This window comes from Dermacentor variabilis, chromosome 8 (assembly GCF_050947875.1).
Source record: "Dermacentor variabilis isolate Ectoservices chromosome 8, ASM5094787v1, whole genome shotgun sequence".
NCBI lineage: Eukaryota > Metazoa > Arthropoda > Arachnida > Ixodida > Ixodidae > Dermacentor > Dermacentor variabilis.
Genome location: NC_134575.1, coordinates 60,510,586 through 60,533,950, shown reverse-complemented (window position 1 = coordinate 60,533,950; position 23,365 = coordinate 60,510,586). Strand labels below are relative to the sequence as shown.

Sequence of the window (23,365 nt, the reverse complement as noted above, 5' to 3'; positions counted from 1 at the left end):
AAGCCACCGGAAGAACATGCGATTTCACAGGCGGTGCCCCGACATGCATCGGTAAGCAATTGGCAATAGTGCGACGGACGGTACTCAGCATTAAGATGACAAAGATCGATCAGTGTCCGTAAAAAAAAAGGTTATCGTTACGGGGAGGAAAACGCGGAAAAAATTGATTTACACGACATTGGGAAGCGATCCGAAGCAGGGGGTGATACGGTCTCCGGCACCTGCACGAATATGGAATAATATGGTGCTCTAATGGTTTATAGCTAGGAAAGTCTTGAGTTCCTCACACGACGTTCTGCAGCGCCAACAATGGTGTTTACACAGGACAACAGCAAAGCTCACACGACGATTTCTTTAACCACAGCGTGACCACAGTTTTCGCTTACGTGTTTAAGGAGTTTTTCATAAAATCCTGTATGTAATCTACAGACACTTCCCTTCGCACACTACTTGGGCAGATGTTTTTTCTACATTTCTGCTAAACCTCGTCTCGGTGGCAATGTCAGCATATACATGAGTGAATGGCATACCGTCGCATGTGAGCCAGGAATGTCGTTGATTATAAGAACGGCATCTTTTCCACCAACTACGTTTGTTCGCGAGTCTGCAAGTGTTCCGAAACATCACGTCTGCCGTGGTCACTGACTGGAACTTCAAATTTTTGCTATCATAACATTTACTGTTATTAACAGCGAACAATGTTATGAAGCACTGCGGGAAAATTTCAAAAGAAAGCTTGTTCCACCGAATTCTTAGAGGACAGAGAGAAACTGGTAAAAAATTCTTCGTACCCACGGAACACTTCAGGCTCCCCGAACACTTGTGCGAACCAAAATGTTTTTTTTGTCACATGAGGCGAGTAATTCGCGCGCAATTCACACCTCTTGTGTATCATGCAAAAGAGCGCGGCACGTGAGAAGTGACAGGGATGGTACGTGAAAACAGACTCTTGCCAGTGGCTTCACGTTTGTACGCTCTATTTCGTGTTTGTAAGGCTGAGCGTCAAACGAAATCCCCATCACTAAGGCACACCTGCCAGCTCTGCCAAATTTTCTTCGGACAACGTATAGGAATTTGGACTTGTTCAACAAATTTACGAATTTTTCGTCAATTTTTACGAAAAAAATATGATTCTGCTCGCGAAATATTTTGACAGGTGTCGAACAATGGGTCCTCCGACATCGGGCGGTTGTTTTGAGCAAGTTTCTTCAAACACGTTCCTCAAAGAGGGCAAGAAACAGTAACAATAATATCACTCAAAAAAAGAAAGAGCGACGGTCGCTCAGGCATGTCACTACAATTTTTATGGGCACTTATTCAATTACCTGTAATACTTGAGAAGTTGATTATAAATAAGGACTAATTATTGAATTAGGTAGAATCAAAAAATATAATCTGATTATCTCCAAGCGACGGCAAACAACGTCACTGGTTCTGTCCAGTTACGTGGCATTCGCTTATTTTTACATTCCTGCTAAAGCTAGCTTGGAGACCCTGTATATGCATGACGAGCGTAAGCGATCAAACGAACAGCTGTGAGTGACTAAAATCCGTGTGTTCATCTCTTTTTTTTCTGTGTATGTGCATGTGCGCGTACCACGTTTGCAGCGTCACAATACACAGCGGGAAACTGTCCCGCGGCGGCACTGAGCGAGCTAGGTGCCGAGCAACAGGATGAGAGCGGGGAAATGAATACGTGTAGTCCGGAGCAGCACAGGGCTGGAGTAATCAGATTAAAGCATTTTGCGCTCACAAGATGAAACCAGCTTCCGGACAGCCTTTGTCAGACTTCGACCCGCATCAGAAATGCATGGTAATACGAAGGATCGCAATTATCACTGTTGTGAGCTTAAATATAGTCGGACAAAAGCGGTGCCAGTGACTTGTCGCAGAGGGTCAACCTACATGCCACGCTTCGAGACTCGGCGGTCTGCACATGACCGCATCCACATGCCGCCCACAGAACTTCCGGTTTGTGGCGCTTCATCACGGAGCCACACACTTGAAGAGCCAGGCTTCTTATGAGGTCCCTTCCACGTGACCACGCATCCGGCACGGTGCCCTACGAAAGCCATTCTTCCGTATCGTGTATACCGACTAGTTTAACCGGGCCAGTTGGAGTCTATCCGCAGTAGCTGCACGCAGTAAACTGCATGCAAATATCTTGTTCCGTCTTTATTTTCTACCTGTTTTCCTTTTGTGTAAGTTGCCCACAGCGCCTCTGCTATTTACTACGCGTTATTCATTTCGGTCACGCTGAAAATGCACTCCACAAATACGCGGCGTTAGTGACGCTGATGGCAATTGCTTTTGACGCACCAGCTTGGTTCTTCAGTTTCATTCTCGTTCGTATATAAGAATTCCTCTTCGCTCAAATGCTTAGCATGCCACTATTTAATGAATTATTACTCTACGTAACAACTATGGCATTCGCATCTGTTAATCAGAATGGAATTCGACAAGTGGTTGACGTACCTCGACATACGGATAATTTTTTTCAAACCATAAAAAAATTCGAAAAATCGCCTAGGGCAGATATCGTAACTGCATGTAGTCCTCAAACTGGTTTATTCGAAGCACCGTACACTCGCACAAAAAAATTGATATGCATGTTGAACTAGCTAAAACAAAATTTATTAATTAACCTTGTACCTAATTATGTTATGGGACACAATGTAGTTTACTAGTTGTAACCAGTGAGCTTGCAAGGCATAGCCACTCGGAACGAATTCTAATGTCCACACGGCTTTCGCGATTTACGTCGTGAAGCTTGTGGTAAATATCCACTATTATTCCAATTACATTTGTTTAACAATGCTCCGTTCACTCTTTGAAAAACAAACGTAACTGCAACGCGCACATATGTCGTCTCATTACTTCGGGAATGAATATGTCGGAACTGGCGTGATCCTAAAAACTCCGTCATAACTGTATCCAACTCACCAGCTGCAATTCGTAAATTGCAATGTGTGCTGTGGAATTGTGTTTTAATAAGTTAACTTAGGTAATGTTATTACGGTGGCAATTACATGGGCACTCCACGTGTAGTCTTGCTGTCACCGTCGCCGTGATGTTTCGTATAAAGTAGAAGGGCGATAACACCGTTGCCGCACGCCGTATGCCGTATGTGCGAATGAAAGGACGCGAGGAGAGCTGACGATCGCGGCACATTCTGGCGCACGCGAGGGAGGAAAGCAAGGAGCAAACGCGCCGTCTTCCGCCGCACGAAAGGCCGTCGGGGGATGGGAGGGAAGGAGGACGGGGGGGGGCGTTGGGCTCCAGCACCTACTGCGCATTTCCCGACCGGGCGCAAGGGTAACTGACGATCGCGGCTCAATCTCGCGCGCTAAAGGTAGCAAACTGTAGAGGCAGCGCGACTTCTAGTGGAGTGGAGAGCAAAAGGACGCAAAGTGGACAGGCAGCGCAGAGCGGCTTCTACTTCCCCAGCAACTGCGTACTTTGCGCGGCGGCGCGAGCGAACTTGAAAGCGATCTGCCAACGACAAATGCTCTTATACATAATATTCTCTTGCCGCTGTTTGCATTGAAAGAATAGACAGCACGAAGATCACTTCGCTCGCTGCTGCTGCCGCGCATGCTCGTGACAGCGTTTTAACAGCGGATGTCCGGGGTCATCGAGTGTGATGCGCTCACATTTGCCCGCGCACACTGACACTGTGCATGTTAATTCAGTCAGCAAGAGAACGTTTGCAATATTATACGGCCTATAAATCTACAATCGTTCTTTCGTATAGCTGCCTACTACTTGGCTACCACAAACGATGGTTCACTTTCGGGCGAAGCTGCGACTTTCTTGTTATTTGTCGATTGTGCATTTTCATTTTACGTACAAGTATAGTGCGCCTCTTCGAGTAATCCAGATCAATGACTATAATTATGCTATGTGCCGCAAGCGATGTTTAAATATTCTGTATCGTATAAAAAGAACAAACTGTACATTGAATAGCAAAATGTAAAGCACAATAGAGGAAACACAAGCTGCCACACCCACATCTACCGAGTTTTCTTTTCTTTCCGCCCTCTAACATTTTCCTTTTTCTTATCGCATGGACGGCTCAATTAAAAAGAACGGTTACTTCCAGTATACTTTCTTTAGCTTGATTGCCTGCTAAGTACGTGTAACTAATAAACAGACAAGCCCTTCCATTTCCGTTATTATCGTTTATAAGCTACAAAAGTCATTTATGCGGTGGTGTTTAAAAAATAAGAACTCTATTCTGCAGTTTCACGCGCCCAAACTACGATACCAGTATTAGCGACGTCTTAGCGGGGTGACCCCGGATTAATTATCACCACCAGGGTTATTACACGACGAGTTACGTTGCTCTATTTCAAGGCATTACTGAGGAAGCAAAAATTCGTTTTACAAACGCGCAACCGATACCCTCGGCTAGAGGAAACACTGCCGTGTGCGCACTCACGTTTCCTTTGTTTTGCCCTAGCCGAGACGTCGGATTCGTCACGAGATTTCGCTTTAAACGCTTCGCTCAGCATCAACGTGCAGGAAGTGTGTAACTGTATTACAGCAGAGCCAAAAGCTTTGTAAAGCTTTGCTTCGGCAAAAACATTTGGCAAGGAAGCCAAAGCTTGACAGTGCGATGCATTCAGTACAGACCCCAAGACTGAGTGAACCTAGGCTTTATTCCCTCCGTCGGCTCAATACAACGCTTACCATTAATTTGGGAACAGCGGTGACTCAGTAGTTGTGACGGTGATTTGGCCAAAAGGATGTGGTTTCGATTCCCTGCAACAGCCGTCGCATTTCGATGGGCGCAGAATGAGAAAAACGCTGGTGTACTTACATTTGGGAACGCCTTGGGGAAAACCTTCACGTAGTCGGAATTAGTCTAGAGCGACACAGTATCGCTTCTCTCATTTTTGTTTGTTTGTAGCTTTGAGACGCTAAAAGCCGCCATTTTATCCTTTTATCACTCTCAATCAGAGCGCACACTCTCGTGTTCACTAAATTATCTCCCAGTTTTATCCAGTGGCGGCAAGATAGCCGGAGGTATTTAGGCGCGGCTAATATAAGCCCCCTCAATCCTCAAAGTGGCATCACTCCGATTCAGTGCACAGACTGTGTTAGGCACGAAGACTGTACTGAAGGCCCTCCCATGATTGATGGGAGGTTCGACGTACGCCACGCTTTGTCGGCAACGGTGAAAGCATAGTGCTTTATTCTCGTATAATGTATGAAGACAACTAATACCTTTGTGTGCGCTAAACGTCATATGTGATTTTTCGTTTTAAAGATAACGTCACACGGCTGATTGTGTATCATTAGGAATACGCTTCTAATTAGTTACGCGGACACACTAGAAAAAATAAACGAGTAATCATTCCAGCGCATTGAATTTCTTCCACCAGAGTCTGAAACGCCTTGTAATAAAATTGCCATTAGCTGGCACGTTCATACACAGCCCACATAATTCGTGACTCAAGAAGTTATTGGAAAAAGAGTTTGTAAAGTACCAATGCTCGAGCTGTAGACGTGAACGGCTAGGCTAAATTGATTTCAACTCTCATTTTTTCGTACAGATACACAACGAAACAACTGCAACGAAGAAGAAACGAAAAAGTGCAAGTCACTGAAAAAGGCATGCGACTTCAGTACTGGTGCAGTTCTGTGCACTGGTGAGAAGGAAACCTCTCCTACAACTCTCACGCGCTTACTGGGCCAGTTGGTGCATCGCGAACGTATAATGGTTTCCAGCAAGTACGGACGCGAGCACAAGTAGAAACGTAGTCCCAATCTGAGATCGACCTGAGGATAAACAATATCGGCGCTCCCATATCAATGACCGCGTTAGAGCTACGCTATTCTGCAAAAAGATGAAACAGTGTGGTTTGCGATTTGTAGAATTTGTTTCCGCCCCGAAAACAAGCGGAAGAACTTCGAACACATAAAATGAGCGGTACAGATAGCGAGTCGAACCAGACAAAGAAAACCGTGGCCCTATCACAGATTTATAACAAAAAACAGGTCGCTCGCTCTATTTCTATTGAGTTCCTGCACGCGAAAAGAAAAGAAGGCAAAGTGTCTAACATTGCATGTATTTAAGAGCGTCTGGTCTCGTGGTTGATCACGCAATTCGCATGGTGTTGTCCCATAACAAACACTAATAAATATTAGCCATTCGCCTAGATATTGTAAAGACAACCTCGATAATAAACTAAAATTGCCTAGCGTGAGGCTCATCAGGCGTTATCCATTAAGGAGTCTACAAAGCATAGTGAAACGAACAAAACGTTAGTTGGTAACCTAGCGGTAAATAAGAAAGCAAAAAATGTGTTCGTATCATATCGCGTGGTTGCTTGTAGTACAGTTTTGCCTGTGGAGAACAAAGTATTTAGCACAAACGCAGAGCTGGCAATTTTTGTCGCTGTCTCTTTTGGCTAGAACGAGACTGAGGCACAATTTTCGCGAATTCATGGTAGACTTCTTTTCGCAGATCCAGTACGAAACAGCTGCAACGAGGAAGAAAAGGAAACATGCAAATCGATGGGAATGACATGCGACTTCGTAGACGGCTATGCCGTGTGCATGGGTAAGAGTTGTATGGCAGCTTTCTATTGCGTGTGTTTTTTTACGAAACAGAATTTATAAAAATCACTCGTGGCAGACAGCACAGTTTCAATTTTTGTGGATTACCTGAAGAGGCGGGCATTTCCTTGCACACTAGCTCAAAATTCTGAATTTGCAAATTAACAAAATTTTGCCGGTCTTTTTTAACCGCATAACTTTACACATTGAAATTCACGCACTGAAGCCAGTGAGCTCTAAAGGCACAATCACTTGGAACAACCTTTGAATCTATCACAAGTTTTTGACTTTACGACGTCGATGGTTGAAAGTAAAAACATAGCTGTTACGCTCAGTTTCCTTCTCCAAAACGCATTTTTTACGCGTTTCAGGACAAACATAACTGGCACACCAATATATTTTGTCACACGTCTTAGAACGCATGTCTCGAAACTGGTGTAACCCTTGTAATCAGTTGTAGTTGAATATGCCTTCTGAGCTTTGCGACAGGCATTCTTTCTCTCTTTTTTCACTAAAATATAGACCACGCTACAAATTTGGTCAACTACTTCTTCGTATAACCAACAAATTGCAGAGCAGGAGACCTCTCGTACAATTCTCCTTCGATTCCAACTGAATTTTTTACAAAATGTGTTTCTTTTTAGACACTCATGGCGTCAGTCTTGGTGTGCCGGCAATGCGACAAAGTGTGACTAATATATTTTGTGGGTACCCGGCACCTATACCAACTACGTCACTGCCTACAAGTCATAAATTTCAAAATGTATCAAAGCAATCAGAAACATACATAGTGAAAATTGGTCAGCCTTCAGTTTGCTTTATTATCTTCTAACCCCAAGACAGGGAATCATACATAAAAGGGGACAATAGTCATATTAGTAAATACAGGTTATTGGTCAATGACGGTAAGTATGAACCAGGACGTCGTTTCGAAAAGAAAACGAACAAAATCCGCGCCTAAATACTCTTGGGAAAAAGCCAGTCTTCCTTTCCAAGTACTAAAAAAATTACTTCTGGAGGTTTACGTCCAAAACCACTGTTTTATTATGAGGGACTCCGTAGTAAGCGACTCCGAATTCATTTTGACTACCTGGATTTCTTTAACGTGCACCCAATCCGCGATACACTGGCGTTATCGCATTTCGCCCCCTTCGAAGTGCGGCTGCTGCGGCCGGGATTTTATCGCGCACCTTCGGGCTTAGCAGGCCGGTACCATCGCGACTGTGCCACCATGGCAGTTCTTCCATGTACTCAGCGAGATTTCTTATATAGCTTTCAGTCTCCTCACTGCTGCTTGGTGAAGTCATCTGCTCTTATAGTTCCTAGAAAGGTGTCCTCGTCTTGGTCGTCTTGCCGCGACAGGTCAATGGGGGCGCGAGGTAAGCAGTCGGACTTCTTATCGAGAAGCCCAGGCACTACACAGCCACTACGGCAGCCACGATGAAAGCCTCAGTGCCACCTACACAGATCACACTGCATCAGCATAGAGAGCCACCGTCATTCCGCGGTTGATATACTGAAGACCTTTCGTAGCTGGAGGGCTACGAAAGGATGCGCTATGTTAAACAACTGAGACTGCAAACACAACCTGCGGCATGACGCCACTAGGGCGTCGTTCGAGAATAAAAAATTTACCCTATCAACGGAGGACCTGTTTCACGGCAGCTTCCTGCAGACCTTCACGAGCATCATACGCAAAGGGCGAACGGAAGCTCTCCTAGAAGCCCGTATGTAGCTACAAAACCAGAACGTCGCCATTTTCACGGAGCAGATGACTCACCTGTTCCGCCACGTCGACTCCAGCAAGTCTGAAGAAAAAAGTTTGCTTCTTGACGCGGCACGTAAAGCAAGAACTGTACGTGGGACTTTTGCGAAGCCAGCCCAATACCGTAGCAGAACTTCTGTCACCTACCACGACCATATAGAAGACTAAAGGCGATCCAGAAAATATAATTGCCACTATATGTAAGACTGCGTACAAATTGAAGCACTCTGCTCCAACCATGAACTCGTCACGTCGTAAATCTGTCACCAGACCCCATCGCAGCCGCCCGCGCGTCTGTCAGCTCGCGCAGCACCCCAAGGAAAAAACATATGGCACGCGACGGACCACCGCCCACTATTCTGTCATTGCGGAGAGCAGGCCAGAAATACCGCCATTGCCCATACCACGACATGGGGCTACGAGGGTTCGCTGTCAATGCGCCGCGTCTGCTGCAAGCGAACGGCATCGTGAGAACGCGGGCTACCTCGTCGCCTCTCCATGGAGACCTTGACGACCCTACCGTTCGCCATCACTAGGCCACTACCGCTCACCAAAGTACTGGCAGTACACTGGCCCAACCCGTGGCTGGTCTGTAAGCCCATATCCGGAAAACCGAAAGTAGCAATCGATATTTGTTTGTGTTCATCGAAATGCTGAAAATTCTCCGCTGCCGATTAAGATGCCGCAAGAACCATGGCGACGACGTACACACGATATGCTGCTACCCAAGCGAAGCCTCAAATACAAAAAAACGCCGCCTAAGAAAGAGTTGACGACACGACGTAATATCACTGGGAAAACGTGACACAACTGCGATCCGACCCCACGGCCTAACTTCAATGCAAGGCAAAGGACGGGCCACCGACCTCGACGTACTTCTTCGCGGCCACGGAGCTATCGCTTCAATGGACACAGGAGTTCACTACTCCGTCATAAGTGGATTTGCTGAGTTGAAGAAAGTAAAGAATGCACGGGAAGCTCGCGAAATTCAAACAGCTAGAGGACATTTAAAACGCCGATTCGAATCTTCATATAAAATTTCACAGTTCATCACCAGACATAGCCTGCGTCGTTTCTTATCCCCCAATAATGCTCACGGGCCGTAATTCTCGGCATGGACTTCTTGAGTCAGTACGGTGCAATTTTCTATTTTAAAGTATAAGTCAATAACCATGTGTGCGGGCATAGCAATACCACCGGATAGCATCATGCCATGAGTGTATCATCAGCATGCCTTGAGTGTATTTGAGGACCAAGTCAATATTCCACCTCATGCCAGCATCATGATTTCTGCTGGTGCAGAAGCAGTAGAGAGATGGAAGGAACCGCCAAAAGCAACCAACATGTGCAAGAACTGCTCGACCGTGAGGTAGGCATTGCAAGGGGAACCGTTAAGGTCCTTGAAGCAAAATTTGTGTAACGGTGACAAGATTCAGCCAGGAATTTAACCACCTAAACAAGAGCAAGAAGATCGCACACTTAGAAGAAATTGTGGAAATGAGTAATGCATTCGCACTCACGGATTCCACCACATTTACCTCAACGGCCAGTCCGTGAACCAAATTTTGACATCAATCGAAGCCTTTCGATACTTAAACAGGAAGAGCTTCAAAATCTTTTAGAACGGTACAAAGACTCCTCATCGGCGTAACCGAAGTTTCAGCAAATACCAATTCCTAAGCACAACGTAATCACCGAAGATTGTGCTCGGCTACTCGCTCAGAGCCCCTACCAACTTTCCACACGAAAATTCGAGTTATAAAGCAACAAGTTGACTAAATGCTGCACAACTAAATTATCCAGCCCTTTAGAAAAGCCCGAAGGCACCTCCCTCTAGTCTTAGTGAAGAAGGGTGAAAGGCTGCATTGTAGCATCGGTTATAGTAACAACAACATCCGCTACAACGTCAACAACAATGGCAACGGCCGAAGACACACCGACACCCCACCTAACCACAACGAGCGCGCCCACCTCGTCGCAAGGCAGCTTACCCGCCGCGACGCGGTCACCCAGAGGGCAGCCACTGCTGTTGTTGTGCGGAACCCCCACGGAGGAGTGATGGCGACGGCGGCGGCCACCCCGTCCAGCGCCGCCGCTGTCGTTACCAACACAACCCAAATCGCTGCGGACGGAGCTGGGAACCACGGGGACGCCGACCGCGATGTCGAGGAGTTTCCGGCCATGTACTGAGAGGCGCTTGGTCACTACAGGAAGGAACGAAGGAAATATCGACAACCCCACGGGCGGCTGGACAGGTCCCAGCCGGTCGACATGACATGGTTGCAGAGGGGCACTTTCCGCAACCCCTACCATTTGCACCGCCTGTGGCCCGTGCTGCACCCGTCGCCCGGCTGCCCGTGGTGCGAGCACGAACGCGCCGATATGGCCCATGTGCGTTGGGAAGGCCAACGCCATGAGGAAGAAGGACCAAGAGGAAGGGGGAAGACAACAACAGGACCTTCTGAAACGGGGCGCATCGCTGAGAGATGGCAAGCCGCGCCCTCCTCAGCGAGGCACCCGAAGACCAGGCGTGGGCCGTCCAGCGGGCCAAAGCCATTGCCGAGGATCTCGGAAGATATTCCTCGGGCGATGGACCCCTGGCCGCCTAGCCCCGGGCACCAACAGCAATAACAGTTGGACAAATAAAGTTTGTTGCTATCCTGTCCTATAGTCAATTAAATACCGTACGCGTGTTCATATCGATTTCGGTGCTCTAAGCTTGCACCCTTTGAGGCTTATCTTGTTCTACAACAATTATGGTCGTCTGTCTTGCACACCTTTCCTTTCTTAATGCTGCATGCCCGGCAATTCCAGGTGCCGAATGGCATGCACGTTACCAACATGACATTGCATTCTCTACAGAAAAGTAGCAGGCGCAGTGTTAAAGAAAGGAAACGCAAGCAAGGCTGTTGACTATTACTGTTTTGGGAAAAGCGCCAAAGGCCGCAAACTTTTTGAAGAGCGAATTGTTTGGCGCAGGTTATCTCTTGCGTGATTCTTCACAGCGTTCAAAAGAAATCCCACGCAATATTTTTAAAAAGGCACTCCGCGCCCCATTTGCCTGCCGCAGCTCAAGCACGCGGCGAACGAACTAATTCTGCCTATTTAATTTGCCACTTCGGTTATATATACGACATATCGAATCTCTTCGAGGAGGCTGCTATATTCATGGCCATATTCGAGTCGGCAACTTGGTTTTGGCTCTCTGCTTACAACTGTCGCAAGCTATCCTGCTCTCAGATTGCATGCCGCAAATCTACCGGTAGTAATCCATGTCTCCAGCAGTGGTGTCCATGTCCTGCCGGTGGTGTGGTACGGAAACCACCTCATTACAGGCTCTGTGCGAGATTTCGCTATGTCAAAAAGGAACAGAGTATTGTGAAGGGGCCCAATACTATTGCCATAAGACTATAGTGACGGGATAACAGCAGCCGATTCTCTGCTGGTTTCATGGTGGCAGCAGGTGTACCCTTTCACCCATTCTGCTTTTCCGAGGCACGCTCGTGGGTGGCGTCGCAGCCAATGGGAATTTAGCGGCGGTTTCGCACCCCAGTTGGTAACCAAGTACAGCATAATTGAAAGTATAAATAGACAACCAGGAGTCACCAAAAGTTTAATCAGAGAAACAGAGACAGCGAAATGGATGCAGAAAATGGAAACAAGAAAGACCGTGGAGATTTCCAAGAATATGAAGAAATTAGATAGGGAACTCTGTACGATAACACAAAGGGCAATGTATACCTTCTAGTTGAGGCTCGAGCTCGTTGCTTAAGGTCAAACAAAAACATATAGAAGCAAAGATTCGCGACAAGATGAAACATGCGTCCACTGCAGCCAAAATCCAGAGACCGCTCTGCACATCCTAATGTAATGCGAACATATTCACCCACTGAGACATGTAGCAAACGTACACGTTCGAGAAGCGCTTGGATTTAAACTGGACGGAAGCATTAACCGGTCAGCAGTCGACATAAGCAGGAGAAACTTACACTATTAGTGAAAGAAAGCAACGAAGTGATTAATAAGACCAAATCCGCTACAAGCTTAGCTAGCAGTACAAAATACACATATGTTTTGAGGGGAAAGAAACCTTCAAGACGAGCTTGTACAACATACTTGAATAACTCGTGCAAGTAGTTGATTTTACAATGGGGCAGTTGCATTGGGGCGGGGCTGACTATTTGTCGCCACCCCGTTTCAAAGATGATGTCAGTAAATCATCCTCATCAAAGCAGCAAGGAACCGTGCTGCATACACGCCTCATACATGACGCGTCTTTGAGGTGGCAATAAGGTGTGTCACTACATTATTTCAATGCTAATCGCATTAACGTCGACAGTCATCAGGAAGTAGATAGGTTCTGCCATAAATATGTTACTAGTAGTTTTAACACAGACAGAGAACACTTATTAGCTGTGATTCATATCGTATGAGCGCAAAATAGCACCGCATATTGTGGGCGTGTCATGACGAACAGTGTACCAGACACTTGAGCTTTAGTAGGACATTGGCAGGCGTACACCAGGAACACTATCGACCGTAGCTAACTTAGAAGACAATGACGTTTATGAACGTAGACTGTCCGCAACGCATTCGCGACTTGTTTGCTTGCGGCGCTTTTTTGTTGCTCGACGAGCTCTGGATCATACGTCTTGCACAGTAATACGACAAAAGTTATTCCTAACATCGCGTTCCATATCGTCGCACCAACTCCAGCTTTTCCGTCTTTTCTGTACTTACCTTGCCACCTTAGGACTCGTAAATTATCCTTCTCCTACCCCGTCGCTGAGAAGCACGAAGTCACGTTTTCTTTTTGAGCCAAGTCCGCACTTTATTGTTTTCACAAAATACGCGGCATCAGAGATGTTCTTTAAAAACAAACCTAACTGAGCCATAAATCCGCGCTTTTAAAATAAACCTATAGCTGCGCGGTTCTCAATAGACTCAAGAGCTTTAGAAAGGTTTGAAAGATGTGGGTCCCATCATGCGCCTTTGCGCTGCATGTCTGAACGCAACAGTGTTAGATAAGCTAGTTCTTTAACACACGGCATAGAAAGGGGCAAGTTGCCATTCAGCAGCATGTAGTAGTATTGTAATGTGGTCTACTTAAACTTTGCCCTCGTATAGACTTCCCTTATCCTTCTTTTCCTATCACTCTCTCTCATAGATCTAACTCGCAACACTTGCAAGAAGAAGGAGCACGAAGCGTGCCACGCGGTTCAAAAAGAATGCGACTTCACCGCGCATGCGTCCACGTGCATCGGTAAGAAAGCAGTCTTTGAAGAATCTGTTACAATCGCGAGCTTCTTGTTCCATGAGAAACTGGGGCAGAAAAGGAGAGGCCGGATACACACGGGCATTCTCTGCTGGCTCTGTTCCTAACCGTCGTTCTTCCATCCGCATGAATATTCCTCCCGCCCCACCAAAAAAAAGAAATACTTCTCCGAAAATTTTTGCATAGTCAATATTAAAGCACTGTAGAGATAATCTGTTGCTTATTTAAATTGTTCAGAAATGAAACGCATTCTCGAACAGAGGCTTTTCTTCAATCGGTAGCAATCTTAAATGCATACTAGCGCAGAGTAAATTATGGTGTGTAGTCTATTGATGAATCAGGTGAACTTTATTGTTCATTGCCTAAACTCTGCTTAGTTCCATTCACAACTAATTTAGGGGCCGCAGTGTCCCCCATTAAATCTCGAATTCTTCATGCACTCTCTCTTTCTATTTTAAGTACATATGATTACGTTGCCTATATTCGATAATGTTTCTTTTATCACAGCTGCGTCACACTGTATGCCACTATTGGTTGCTCCATTTGATTGATGATTTTCTTGTTACTTCTAAAATTGCTTTCATTCTGTCACGTCTTTACTGGCGTGTGCACCAGTGTCCCCTGCGCTCTGTATTGCACAAAGCCCCTGATACACTTAAATTAAATAAATAAGTACGGAGATCTACAAAAAAGCCACGGGTTCAGAACTCAACAAACCAACTTGGAGTAATGGCGTCAGAAGTGGAGGACAGGACATGTGAGCGGTGGCCCTCCGCCATGGCATTTCGTACGGCTTCGGCTACAAATGTACATATTTGGTCATTCAGCTGAGTGGCCAGCAAATCTAGGACGAAGCTGATTTCGCAGCAAATTTTTCTCCAGATCCCCCGATTGGAGCGAGTTAAAGAGGACTTATTTCGAGGCGTTCGAGGGATTTGCTGTGAAATTTGCTTCGCCGAGAAATCTAGCGCTCCCGAAACTCCCTCGCCCTTTTACGCCCCTTGCCACCGGGCACTTCCGACACGCGACGTAAGCTGATCGCAAGAGTGGTTCGTATTTTTTAGAAAAAAAAACCAAAGGGAACTGTGTACTGTGGGCAAGTATGGTCCATCTTTGGCGATCCTATGCGTACAGCCTTCACAGTGCATGTCTGCACTTTATAACGGCGAGATTGGCGATAGTGCCAGCAAAGCATGCTCCAGTGCGGCCTTCGTCTTCGACGCTGTTCGCTTCGGAGGACACATGCCCTGCCAGGCTTAGCTGCGCCGGTACTCTTTGCAAAGAATCTGCGCGAAGCAGAACATACGACCAAAACCGTTATCTACGATACGCTTTCCATTTTTGTTTCGAATTATTGAACTCGCGGATGACATGAAATATAGTTAAGAAGATTTGTGAGCCCATACAAGCGGTTGTCTGTGAGCGACGGGGCTTCCCGGACAACAAAAACAGGGCGTGCGGACTGTTAAGGGGAAGAGCGTCGCAGACGACACTCGCACTGTAGAGTGTTTCTTGCATTTATACGTACCGGCGCCGACAAAAGTGGTATACTCCACGCAGATTGCTACTGCAGCGGCGTCGCTCGGAATTTCGGCGCACTGAAGCACGAAACGTTGACACGAGTCAAGCGACATGCTTGCAGATAATAAAGGGCACCCATTGGCTGTCTCGATCCCAGATGCTGCCAGTAGATGGGGTTGCGATGCAGTTTGCCATTGCTCCAGCTCCCGCTGCGTGGAGTATACCACTTTTGCCAGCGCCTGTACATTTGCGAATCTCACTGCTTCTCGTCGTTATAAGGCGATGACAAACGGTACGGTCGACGCTCGCGCGATATTATTAAACATTTGGCAGGCTGTACAAGCTGTATGGAACGAATACAAGCGCGAGGCTCTGAGTTTGTCTTTTTAGTAACTTGCAAGGTCATAGTTTTGAACTGCATGACTTCTGCCTTTTCCTCTCGTACCAGATAACAAGCGCACCACCTGCAATGAAGAAGAGAAGAAGATATGCCACGAAATGGGGAAATATTGCGACTTCAGCGCCGATATCGCCCTCTGCATCTGTAAGCAATTCTACTCGAACAGTCTGACGTGACTGTTTACACTCCTTCCGCGCTGAAGCTACACCTTTCAGACACGTGTTTCTATACGGAGATGAAGTTTACTTTTGAATATTGCGACTAGTGACGGAAACAAAAAATCTTGAACAAAGCACTGAATGCAACTTCTACCCTCGGCTAACCAAAAAAAAACGCAGTACCGCCAGAAAGGTGGTGTTGATCGCGATTGCAAATTATTAGAAAGCTATACAAAGTAAGCTTAGAGGTTCTATCCGCGTACCAACTGCCGTAAACCTTCAATTTGTAGTTGAACTAACAAGCATGGTATCACGCACGCACAGGTAGACATGAACACATCTCACTCGATCACCGCAGACACGCGCTGTCAGGACGCTGACGTGATGGAGCGGCGGCAGCGGCGAGCGAATTGCCCTTCGTACTGCCTCTCGCTTCAATGCGAACCAGGCGTGCCAGAGCACAGCGCACACGAAGCCATCAGCTTTCTCTGGTAATCTAGCCTTCGAACCCGTCGCAGATTGTCTCAAAGATGGGACGCGCGCCGCCGCGCCATGCGCAGCCATGGCCGGAGTAGAAGTTGAGACGTATGCTCCGCCCTACCCCTCCGCCCTATCGCACGTACATCTTCCCTCTTCTGTCCTTGCGCGCGCGAGAAGACGCCACCGCACGAAGCCCCCATCCTTCGCACCTAACTCTTGCATGCTTTCTTTCGCACCTACAGCATACGGCGTGGGGCCGCGACCTTATCGCACTTGCGCTTTGTACAGAACGTCGCGGCTATGCAAATGCCGATGGCCATGGCAGAAATTCGCTTGTAGAGTCCCTCTAATTGCTCTCGCAATAAAAGCTATATTATGTCACTTTATTACGGAGATTAATGCAAAACAACGGTATCTTCATATGTGAACTGTCAGATTTGACGAGAAATTCGACGTGTTGTTCTGGATAACTGGCTCCTAATTAATGTTGTTTCTTGCAGCGACGGCTCTTAACTTGACCAACAGATCTACTTGTGTCAGATATTTCAGCTGTTTTCCTAGCAAAACGCATTATTGATAACAGATGAACATGCCTAATCAATTTAATTTTTGCAATTATGTAGACCAGCCTAATGTGATGTAAATATTCGTGCAACAAAACCATTTTTTTACCTGCCAAGTTTCCGCCGTGTTTACAGAAAGATGTTTAAACGAGGTGGCCTCAATGAATACCCAGTCATCAATTGTGGCTCAAGGGGCTATATTTCGGTACCCCACGATGTCCAAGCTAAGAGTAAGTTCTTTTTTCATGCACATACGAGGTCTGTTAGAAAAGTATCCGACCTTATGTTTTGCGAACACCTGATGGATATGAAACAAGCGCGCTTCCATCAGCCGACCTTGAACTTTCGTGCGCGTGTGCGAATTTTTTCCCGCCTGCCCATAGCGTCAGTTGCTGGGACGCAGCGTTTGAGTGAGGTAGTGCGCAGTGCTCTCGTCGGTTTTTTTATTGCAAGGGAAATAGCGGAGCAACTGGAGCTGTGCTACTGCATCACATTTTGCCAGAAACTGGGCGACAGCCAAGTGGAAACCATTCGGAAGATTCAGACGGCTTTCGGTGACGATGCGATGTGCAGCACACAGATTAAGGAGTGATACAACTGGTTTAAAGACGGCCGCACATCGGTGGAGGGTGAGCCACGCTCCAACATGCCGAAATGACCAGGTCATTGCTGTAGGGAACACTTTGGTGATGCGAGACCGTCGTGTGACTATCCGAGAAATTGCGGAAGAAGTCAGCATCAGTACATTTTCTGAACATTCCATTATGATCGAAGATTTCGCCATGAAGAGTTGCGGTGAAATTCGTGCCGAAGCTGCTCAGAATGCTTCAAACAAACACGTACCCCATGCAGAACAGACTACATCACTACATGACTGACCTATACAAAACAGCATATTGCGAAAATTGCCATAGCACACTATACGTACATCACTTGCTCTGGTCGTATGGTCGGACCCACGCAAACAAGGATCAAGACTCCGCCAGGCTACAAGAAGCATTACGTAGCACGGACCTGGCAGAGCAGCTCTGGGCCGTCCAGCGAGCCCACGATGCGGCCAGGGAGTTACAACTCCCGGTCCCAACGTGGGAGTAGCCCGCTCTATGGGACCTTGCGTCCCGTAGCTCGCAGGACCTTTCAATAAAGTTATTCAATCCAAATGCTCACGGTGGAGCAAAAGCAACTTCGTGTTGAAGTCTCACAGGATATGCTGGATTCCACAAACAGTGACCCCGACTTCGTGAACACCATAATCACTAGTGACGAGTATTGGGTGTATGGGTAGGACCCTGAAACCAAATCCCAGTCGTCATAGTGAAAGCATTCCATGTAACCAAGACCAAAGAAGGCCCGCCAAGTGCGCAGCAACTTCAAGGTGGTGCTGACTGATTTCTTTGACTCCCGCGGTGTGGTACACCACGAGTACGCACCACAGGGTCAAACAATCACCGAATAGTACTACAGGGATGCAGTGGCGTAGCTAGGTCGTCTGGCACCCGGGGCCCATAGGTCTTCTGTCACCCCCGCCCCCGGGTGTAGTCGAGGAAGGCGAAGATATCGACAATTTCCGGGTGTCTTCATACGTGTATGACACCCCCCACTGGCCCGTTGCACCCAGGGCCCACGCCCCCCACCCTCCCTGTTGCTACACCACTGCAGGGATGTCCTCCGTCACCTACGTGATTCTGTGTGGCGCAAGAGATCAGAGTTGTGGTCAACAGGAAATTGGCGCATCCATCACGACAATGCTCCTGCAAATTCTTCGCACTTTAATCATACTTTCTGGGCGAAAAACCCGACTCCTGTAGTTCAACAGGCTCCTTACTCTCCTGATATGGACCCTGCGACTCCTGGCTATTTCCCGAAATCAAGAGGCCATTAAAAGGAATGCCATTTCAGACAACAGAGGACATTATGGCTGCAACAACAGCTGAGCAAAACTCCATTCCAAAAGAGGCCTTCCCGGAATGCTTCCACCAATGACAGCACCGCTGTGAGAAGTGTGTGGAGTCCCAAGGAAATTACTTTGAGGGTGATTAGGTTTTTAACGCTCCAGTTATGCCAGTTTCTTTTTTCTTCGGCTAAGGGTCGGATACTTTTCTAACAGACCTGGTCTGTCTCTTTGGTAACACTTCTGCGTGGCGCTGAGTTTTCTGTGTCTTGAAGAATGCGCAAAAATACGACACAGAGAACCGAGGAATGCGGGAAACTCGACACATTCCTCATCTGTTCTCCGCCTTGTGTTCTTTCTCTGCTCTTTTTTTCCTTTCATTAAGTTAACCCTCTGCAAACTCTCCGGGACTCTGCTGACCGCGACTGCTGCTGCCCTGTCGAAAAGAGCGCATGCTCCATTCGCCATTAGGTCAAGGTGGCAGGAATCAAGTGGGCGCCAATATTAATTAATTCAAGCTGTCCACTATCTTTGAGGTCACGTCTGTCGCTTCTCTCTCTCTCTCTCTACCATGCACCTCTCTCCTTGCCATTCTTTCCCCCACAAACGTCAAACACATAACCTTCGTCCTTGTGACGTCACAACGTCGGCGTTCCAAAGCGTCCATTCGAGCTCGTAAACGTTGCAAGGGAGGGGGGAGGGGCAGATGAATATCAAGATTGTACGAGATCACACGTTGCGTAGAATAACAGTAAATAGAATTGCCCGAATCACAATTTATTTTATAACATTTAATTACCCGCTTCACACAAATTCAAAAGCGCCTGTTGAATGTGTATTATTAATCGTCTTCTTTTTTCCCCGACGTGCGAGCGGATGGGCCAACTTCCCAGATGTTTTCATGCCTTAGAAGATTTCATTGGTTTCGTTCTTTTCTCCTCCATAGCCGGGAGACGCACAAAATGCAACGAAGAGGAGGAGGCCATATGCCGGGAACTGGGATACAGCTGCGATTTCTCACACGGCGCAGCTCTGTGCGTCGGTAAGCACACGCGACGAGTTGTGCAATGCGTGATCACGCTTCGTTCACTCGTGCACTTGCTCAACTTACTTTTATTCTTTTAAATTTACCGGAAGTGGGTTAGACGGCATTGGTAAAAGCAACCACGGTACCCGACTAGACCATGTCGCCCTGTCAAGTCTCTCTCTCTTTCTCTCTCTCTCTCTCTATATATATATATATATATATATATATATAGATAGATAGATAGATAGATAGATAGATAGATAGATAGATAGATAGATAGATAGATAGATAGATAGATAGATAGATAGATAGATAGATAGATAGTCACATGGTAGTGACGGTAAGGATAGGAAAGCTGTGAATGGCGAAACTGGCGTTTTATTGGGCGAACTTGTTCCCATAAAAGCGAAGTGCACTCAAAACACAGCAAGAGCGGCGAACACGGTCGGCGGTCGTCGAAATCTCACCTGCCGGTCTAGTGCGTCCGCTTTTATACACGAGTCATCGAAAGCTCCACATTAATCGGCGATGCCCGCGTGCCTTCCAGAAAGTTCTACCCGATTCGCGTCTCGCGTGCGTAAAATCAGATAAACCAAGGTTCGGCGACAACACACATCGGATGGAAGTATCGATAACATTCGAGAAACTTCCGATACATGCAGGCGCATCCTGCACTGTGCGATAACATTTGTTAGGAGGCGAAAAGCGGTCACCCGAAAAAGAAACATAAGAAGATAACAAAGAATGACACCAAGGACAACGCAGGGGAAATTACTTGTACTTACTAGCTGAATCAATGAAATGATAAATAATGGAAATGAAAGTAGATGAAAAAGCTTGCCGCAGGTGGGGAAACGATCCCACGTGTTCGCATTACGCGTGCGACGCTCTACCAACCGAGCTACCGCGGCGCCGTCTCGCCATCCACTTTCTTGGGTATTTATGGTTTACCGCTAGAGCTAACCCTGGGAGTGTCAGCTATCGCCAGCACTCACAAACCATGGCAGCGGATATGAAACATCCTTTCTGCCACAGGCGTCACGAGTACGTGATCTATCACGAATACGTGGTCTACCAGTTGCCTTCACCCAAAAAGATCACGTACTCGTGATGCCTGCGGAAAAAAGGATGTTCCACATCCGCCGCCAAGTTTTATGAGTGGTGACGCTGGCTAACACTCACAGGGTTAGTTCTAGCAGTAACACATAAACACCCAAGAACGTGGATGGAGAAACGGCCCGACGGGTAGCTCAACAGGTAGAGCATAGCAAGCGCAATGCTAGGACGTGGGATCGTTCCCCACCTGCGGGAAGTTGTTTTTTCATCCACGGTTATTTCCATTAAATTATCATTTCTATCAGTAAGTACAAGTAATTTCCCCTGTTTTGTCGTTGGTGTGATTGTTGGCTTCTTACGACATGATTAATAAAAATCGGACCCCTCGGTTCTTCCCCTTTCTTCTCGTATATATATATATATATAGACGCCGGAGTACAGCAGACACCGTGCCAGCGACATTATAAGTAAATCGTCTATAAGCGGGATGGTCTTCATATTATTGATTTCTTACAAGTACAGCAGTAAAGCGCGGCAGCAGAATTAAATGCTAAATTATTTGGTTAAACATACGCCTGACAAGCAAAACAAATCAGAACCAGATACGTTTTAGTTGCGCGTGTATATCACCAATAAACATGTCGTATAGAACATAAAAAAAGACAGAGCTATAATATAACTTCGCAAGTAAGTGCATAAACGATGGCCCGATATACAGTGAGAAGGTTTGAAATTTGCGTTTTCCGTTCCGCCAATGATAGGCCTTCCTTCATACGAATGTCTGGCTAATACTCGACATGAATCAGCGGCACTTGCTCCTTAGTTCCACAAACATGACGTCACCAGTTATGTGTTCAATTTTTTCAGATAGTTGTTTTCTTTTCGTAGAAAAAACGCGCACAGAGTGTGATGAGGAAGAGACCGAGACATGCAAATTAAGCAAGCAAGACTGCGACTTCACTGCGAAGGCAGCATTTTGCATCGGTAAGTCACTATCCCCGACGAGCTGTGATTAACGATGTTTGCCACTGGCAAGACTTTTGCGTGCGACATGCGAAACTGTGTACAATCTTGTGCTTGATGCAACTGCATTTTTTTAATCATTCTCCGGTAGATCCAAATCGCACAGATTGCAATCAAGAGGAGAAGCAACGGTGTGAAGCCCTCGGCAAAGGATGCCAGTTCGTAAACGGGACCTCTTTGTGTCACGGTAAGGAGCTGCTTTTGTTGAAAGAGAGCTGTGACGAAAAAAAAATACTTCCGCTTGTTCCAGATTGCCGCGTTTGATCTTTTCCTTGTACTGTGAGCGTGCGTGCGTTATGCTATCCTCGTGGTCTTTTCCACCGTAATTCACTCTAGTAACTGCAGGGCTGCTGATCTTTAATGATTAAACACATACAAAAATGCGCGATATAAAATAACATTACGCAAATATGCGGAAGTTCTAACACAAATCGGATAAACTACTGCTTAAAACCACAGTGCCTATTTGCAGACGTCCCTTTCGTCGGACATTCCATTCCTGCCGAACATGCAAGCCTAATGCAAATATCGCCTAGTCCTTGCTCGCCGTCACATGTGCGCGTGTTTATAGCTGGCCACGCATTTCAAATTATTGCGGCCCTACCAGAAAAGGTTATTTAACCTTTCGTATTGTGAGGTGTACGTTTTATTTTTTGACGGTAACCATATTTCCCCTCATCGTCTCTATTTGTCGCTCGGGCTAATTTACAAGCTACGCAGACTCACCGACTTTCGTATAGCATTGTTTGTAGCTCAAAAAAAATAACTTTTCCCACACTTATTTGCCGTAGGCTATGTTTCTCTATTCATAGTAGTGTAAAATTATTACTTATTAGGTAACAGCTCGTTCCAGGCTGATGCACAAATGAATGACGTCTCTCTGGCCGACCGCTGTGAGCTGTACGTGGTAAAGCCAATATGAGCAGAAGCTGTCCTTCACGCTATATCCTGAAAATTATCAATATTGCAGCCCTACACCGAAATTCACCATGCACATTACTTTCAGCGTGCCGCTTTCATTAACATAAGCAGGTTTGGATTGTTAAATTCCGTAAAGTTGCCTTGTAGGAGCTCTCCGGAAAGTTTCCCGTTTCTTTTATGAGGGAAGGGAGAGGGGTAAGCTTGCTCTAGTTTACGCATTCTTCGTTGATGAAAATACCAATCCTCGTTTCCCCTAGCCTTCTCACTTTGTGGAGCTTTTAGTTCTCGAAGAACTGTGTAATTATTTACGGAACTCCTGCTGCGAACGAAATGCAACCTTCAAACCTATTAGAGTTGTTTCTTGCTCCACGTGACCTTGTAGTCGGTGACGACAAGTTTTTCTGGCGTTAATCTATCACTTATTACCGACTTACTTTCAAATTGTGCAAGAATATTTTATGTGTGGAGTGTATTTTTATAAAGCGAGCCTAATAAATATATAGCTTTAGTAAAATATACCCCTTGTGTTGGGTTGTCTCACGACCAGGCGCGCCGCGTATTTGCATTCGTTTTGAGAGGGTATACGTCCTTCGTCCGTGAAATTGGTCTTCCTGGTAAACCAGAAAATAACGAGTGTGCAGTTTTATCGTAAACGCGTGTCATGCGCACCAATGACAAAATGGTAAAATTAACATAACTCGCTAAAAGCCGGCGAAAATTA

General features: G+C 46.4%; 1 protein-coding gene across 1 annotated transcript in view; it reads left to right on the top strand.

Annotated features, from left to right (window-relative positions):
• The first annotated feature begins 6,485 nt into the window (after positions 1 to 6,485).
• Positions 6,486 to 23,365, top strand: part of LOC142591413 (uncharacterized) — a 57,318-nt gene continuing 40,438 nt past the window's right edge. Inside the window, exons 1-6 of the mRNA XM_075703741.1 lie at positions 6,486 to 6,568; positions 13,497 to 13,592; positions 15,574 to 15,669; positions 19,564 to 19,659; positions 21,589 to 21,684; positions 21,815 to 21,910. Of these exons, the coding sequence (XP_075559856.1) occupies positions 6,523 to 6,568; positions 13,497 to 13,592; positions 15,574 to 15,669; positions 19,564 to 19,659; positions 21,589 to 21,684; positions 21,815 to 21,910 (526 nt within the window). The 5' untranslated portion in view covers positions 6,486 to 6,522. The remainder of the gene's footprint in view (positions 6,569 to 13,496; positions 13,593 to 15,573; positions 15,670 to 19,563; positions 19,660 to 21,588; positions 21,685 to 21,814; positions 21,911 to 23,365) is intronic.